Raw genomic sequence first — 4,408 nt, forward strand, 5'->3', positions numbered from 1 at the left:
CATCTTGGTTACTAGACACATCGCTACATCCAGTTCCAGGGTGTCTGTGCAGTGCCGGAGGCTGGACAGGATAGGTCAACGGCCTTGTACACGGGTCGGGGGCATAGGGTCTCTGAGACATGTGGTCTTGATTGCTGAACAGTATCTCAAACAGTGTTTCAAAGGGTGTTACCAGAGTCTGTTGTCAGGAGAGTGTTCTATCAAGGAAATAACACTGTACTCTGAACACAGGCACTGTACGCATCAGCATCCCATCTGAAGGGAGTGAAAGTCCTGCACCTTTCACCAGCCAGCCCTGGAGAGATGGAGAAGATAGGGTAGGCTCAAGACCAAGTTCACTCCAGTGTGAATTTGAGACATTACATGAAGAATGGGCATCCTCCCACTACATTGCCAAATTGCATGCCTGTCCTCATGAAGCACAGTGGATGCCTTGGTCCCCACCTGGGCACTTTCAGCCTTCATCTTTACCCATCACAAGCTTTTCTTGCCAGCTGCAACCAGCAGCAGGTCCAGCTCTAATACAGAGTAAAAATCTTTCTGCTCTGGCTCCCCCTACACCAACACCACAGTGAGGAGCCCATCCTGGAGGCACCTCAGCAAACTGGTCTCAGTGGGATGTTCTCCAGGCACCTGATGTGGTTTCAGCACTTCTCACCAGCACCCTCGTCTGGGATCCCTGGGAAAGAAACTGGGAACAACTGCGGATGAAGGGAGAGCCTTCTCAGCAAAACTGGATGTGTCACAGCAGGGAACAGAGGACCAGAGTAGATGCTATTGCCTATCAGCCAGCGTTACAGGGACAGCACCCTGCCTCTGTGCTCCTCTGACCACACCTGTCCGGGTTGTGTTAATTAAGTGGCATTTGCTTGATCACATTGATTGTCAGCAGTGTCCGTGACTTCCGTGTCAACACAAGGGAGCTGACAAGTCGTTGGGGCTGGATTGGGAGACATAGAGGTGTTGCTGTCTGCTTGCTTCCTTTCTAGTGGGGCCGTAAATTGCTGAGGGAACTGGTTTTGAAGCAGGAAAGGCACGGTGGAGCCTGGCTCAAGAAAATTTTGCCTGCGTTGGCCGGGAATCGAACCCGGGTCAACTGCTTGGAAGGCAGCTATGCTCACCACTATACCACCAACGCTCCTGGCGCTGCTGTGGTTCCTGCTCCTCCAGCTCAGAGCCTCACCTCCTGCCTCCTCTTCCTCATATAACCTTTTTCCTGCTCTTCTGCACTACAAATTGGCCTGTCTCCTGCACCACCAATTCACAAACTGATTGTGCTCCTCCTCCTGACAGACGCTGCACAAATCACCTCAAGCTGCTCCGATGGGTACGTACTTCTCCAAGTCTGAGATGCCGGTGAGGCAAATTCAAGCTCCTGGCTCCTGGCAATGTTGCCCCTCCCCATCTGCATTCAGACATCTGCCAGCTCTGCATGTCCTATGCAAACATAACTGTCACTGTATGTGTGGACCTGGGGGGCTATAACCACAGCCACACACACACCCCCAGCTTCTCACGCCTTGACTCACCTTCAGCGGGATGCAGACCACTGAAAACTCAGTGACAAAGCTGCTGGGTCATGATAAGGACAAGATTGTCGTGTGTGCCATGGTCATGGTCATCACAGGATCCAAGGGTAGTGATCTTTCCTTTTCTATCACTTTCCTTCTCTCTGTTTCTAATCTTAAAAGGCTATCTATGACAAGGCCAGTTCTTTTTCTTACTAATGGCTCTTTATTGTGAAGTATGTTAATTGCACTAAGTGGACAGTTGAAATACATCATCATTAGATCTCTATTGATTGATAAATAAAACTGGTGTTAGGATCCTTGATATGATTCACTTTAATCTTGGCCTGGGAATTGGCAAACCTGAGCCATCATCCTGCAAGCTCAGGACGTGATAGTCAGTTCAGGTAGTCTGAACTGTAGTTGAGCTTTGGCTTTCGTAACCCAACACCTATAAAGCTGGAAAGTGCTTTGTAGTCTCAACCCCATAGCAGTAATTACCAGCTCAGTTTGATGATAAAGACTTAGATTAATTGTTTACAAGATGCAGTTCAAACTCACTTTTTCCGAACAGGTTTTTAGCACATATATATCCACGACTTGGCATTGGCACAAGGAAAAGACCAAGTTCCACCAAGTGGAAACTGTCCCATGAAAACATGTGAAAACATTCCTTTTGCAGAGTGGCAGATGGGATACCATAAGACACCTGAAAATGATGGAAGAAACATCAAGTCCTTGAATATCCCCCCTGATTTAGACCAACACAATTAACTTCTAAATATGTTAGACTCTATGAGATAATTGGTAGGTTTTCAGTGTCTTGCAATACAGTGTCATTTTGACCTCTTTCCTCCCAAATATAAGAGGTGGAGTAACACATTCTTGAGTCTTCTCCTAGTTTCAGTCACTTTCCTTCCAGAAAGAGTTTTCTCCCTAATGTTTTTTTCAGGGCAGATATCACCTCCTCGTTCCTAAGACTGTAGATCAAGGGGTTCAGAGCTGGTGTGACAGCACTGTACATGAGAGACACTCGCATATCCCTTTCACGGGAGCTTCCTAAGGAGGGTGATGTATAATTGGAGAGCACTGGTACGTACAACAGTGCCACAACAGTGAGGTGAGAGGCACAGGTGGAGAAGAGCTTCCATCTTCCTTCCTGGGACCAGACTTTCTGGAAGACAAAGCAGGTGAGGTAGAGGTAGGAGAGGACTATGAAAGTGAAGGAGCCTAGAACAATAGATGTAGTGACAACATTGAGGAGGGTCATGTTGAGGCTGGTACTACTGCAAGTCAAATTCAAGAGTGGCTTGATGTCACAGAAGAAGTGATGGATGTGGTTGTGACCACAGAAACTCAGCCGAGAGGTCGTGACTGAGTGCATCATGGCATGTACAAAACCAGTGGACCAGCTGGCCAGAACCAGCAGCAGACAAGTCCGTGGGCTCATGACAACGGCGTAGCGAAAAGGGTTGCAAATGGCCACGTAGCGGTCATAGGCCATGGTGGCCAGAAGCACAGTCTCAGTACTGCCCAGGAAGTGGAAGAAGTGGAGCTGGGCCAAGCACTCAGCAAAAGAGATGAGCTGATGCCCAAAGAGAAAACCAGTCAACATCTTGGGAACCGTGACTGTGGAGAAGAAAATGTCCAGGCAGGACAGGTTCCCCAAGAAGAAGTACATGGGTGAGTGGAGCCGGTGCTCAGATATCACCATGGTCACAATGGCACCATTCCCCAGAAGACTGGTCAGGTAGAGCAACAGAAAAGAGATGAATAAAAAGTGCTGCAGTCCCTGGACATCGGTGAGGCCCAAAAGGATGAACTCGCTGACCTCTGTCTGGTTCAGCATTGCTGGAACAATCGGAAGAAAGAGCAAAATGTCAAGGTTCCACAGTTGTAAGGAATAAAAGTATTACAGAACTTATTTCTGTGATATTGTCATACAAACAAACGCAGAAAGGGGCAAAATATAACACGTAATCAAGCATAAAACCTGCACAGGAGGTCAAGATATTAACGTGGACAAAAAGTACTTCAGTGTAGTCTTCTATTTGCTGTGTAAACAGAGTAAAATGTTACAGAGAGGAGAACATTAAAATAAAACCTTCCATCTGAGCATAACAGCAGAATGCATAAGATGTAAAACATTGCTGCTACTTCAGCCATGTTTGTATTTCAGTTTTGCTCATCTGAAACTACCTGCTACAGCCACTGATTTCATCAATAAAGTTTCTAACTCATCCTGTGAATCACTCCTGATGCTTTCTTTCTAGTATTGCACCTACATTTCTTTAAGCCAATTTAAAATTTCACATTTCTAATGGCTGACATCTCCTCCAGGCATTTTTTTAATCTTAAAAATTGTACAATTCCTTTTTTTTTTTTAATCAAACAGCCACCAAGGTACCGTACAATCATTGGCATTTCTTTTGTACGTTTTGGAGAAGAAAGGAAGGAGATGCCTTAACATGTGATCACAACCTGGTTTTGTTATTGGACCAAATACTTTAGCTAAAGAATATCTACCAGTTCAGGAGCAGCAGATGAATGGGAGAAAAGCCAGCTTCTCATCTCCCACAACACTGCGATGCGGCAAGACTGACTTTGCAGGAGCTGTGCATAAATAATAAAGTATTAATCACCTGTAAGCTTACCGTACAGATAGCAAATTCTACAAGATAAGTAGTTCATGCAATGCAGTGGTGATTAATACTGATGAATACAACTAATGAAAGAAAAATTACTTTCAAAATATTTTTGTAAAGAGGTTTAAACACATATAAATACACTTTAGAGTCTTTCTTGTCCATTCCACTGTACTATATAATTTTTACTGAAAATAAGCAGTTTTGGAAAGTCATTATGATGTACCTTCAGCTCAGTCAGTTTTTTTTCTCATG

General features: G+C 45.2%; 1 protein-coding gene and 1 non-coding gene across 2 annotated transcripts; both read right to left on the bottom strand.

Moving 5' to 3' along the window:
• Positions 1 to 1,066: 1,066 nt before the first annotated feature.
• On the bottom strand, positions 1,067 to 1,138 carry TRNAG-UCC. The gene has a single exon. It is a non-coding gene; the product is annotated as a tRNA-Gly (tRNA).
• Positions 1,139 to 2,415: 1,277 nt separating this feature from the next.
• Positions 2,416 to 3,357, bottom strand: LOC104267998 (olfactory receptor 12D2-like). The gene has a single exon (XM_009873108.1). The coding sequence runs from the start codon at positions 3,355 to 3,357 to the stop codon at positions 2,416 to 2,418; it is 942 nt and encodes a 313-aa protein (XP_009871410.1).
• Between the last annotated feature and the right edge of the window lie 1,051 nt (positions 3,358 to 4,408).

Source organism: Apaloderma vittatum, unplaced genomic scaffold (assembly GCF_000703405.1).
Source record: "Apaloderma vittatum isolate BGI_N311 unplaced genomic scaffold, ASM70340v1 Scaffold22427, whole genome shotgun sequence".
Classification (NCBI taxonomy): domain Eukaryota; kingdom Metazoa; phylum Chordata; class Aves; order Trogoniformes; family Trogonidae; genus Apaloderma; species Apaloderma vittatum.

Excerpts from the sequence above, each read along its gene's own strand:
- LOC104267998 (XM_009873108.1), bottom strand. The coding sequence starts at position 3,357 with ATGCTGAACCAGACAGAGGTCAGCGAGTTCATCCTTTTGGGCCTCACC.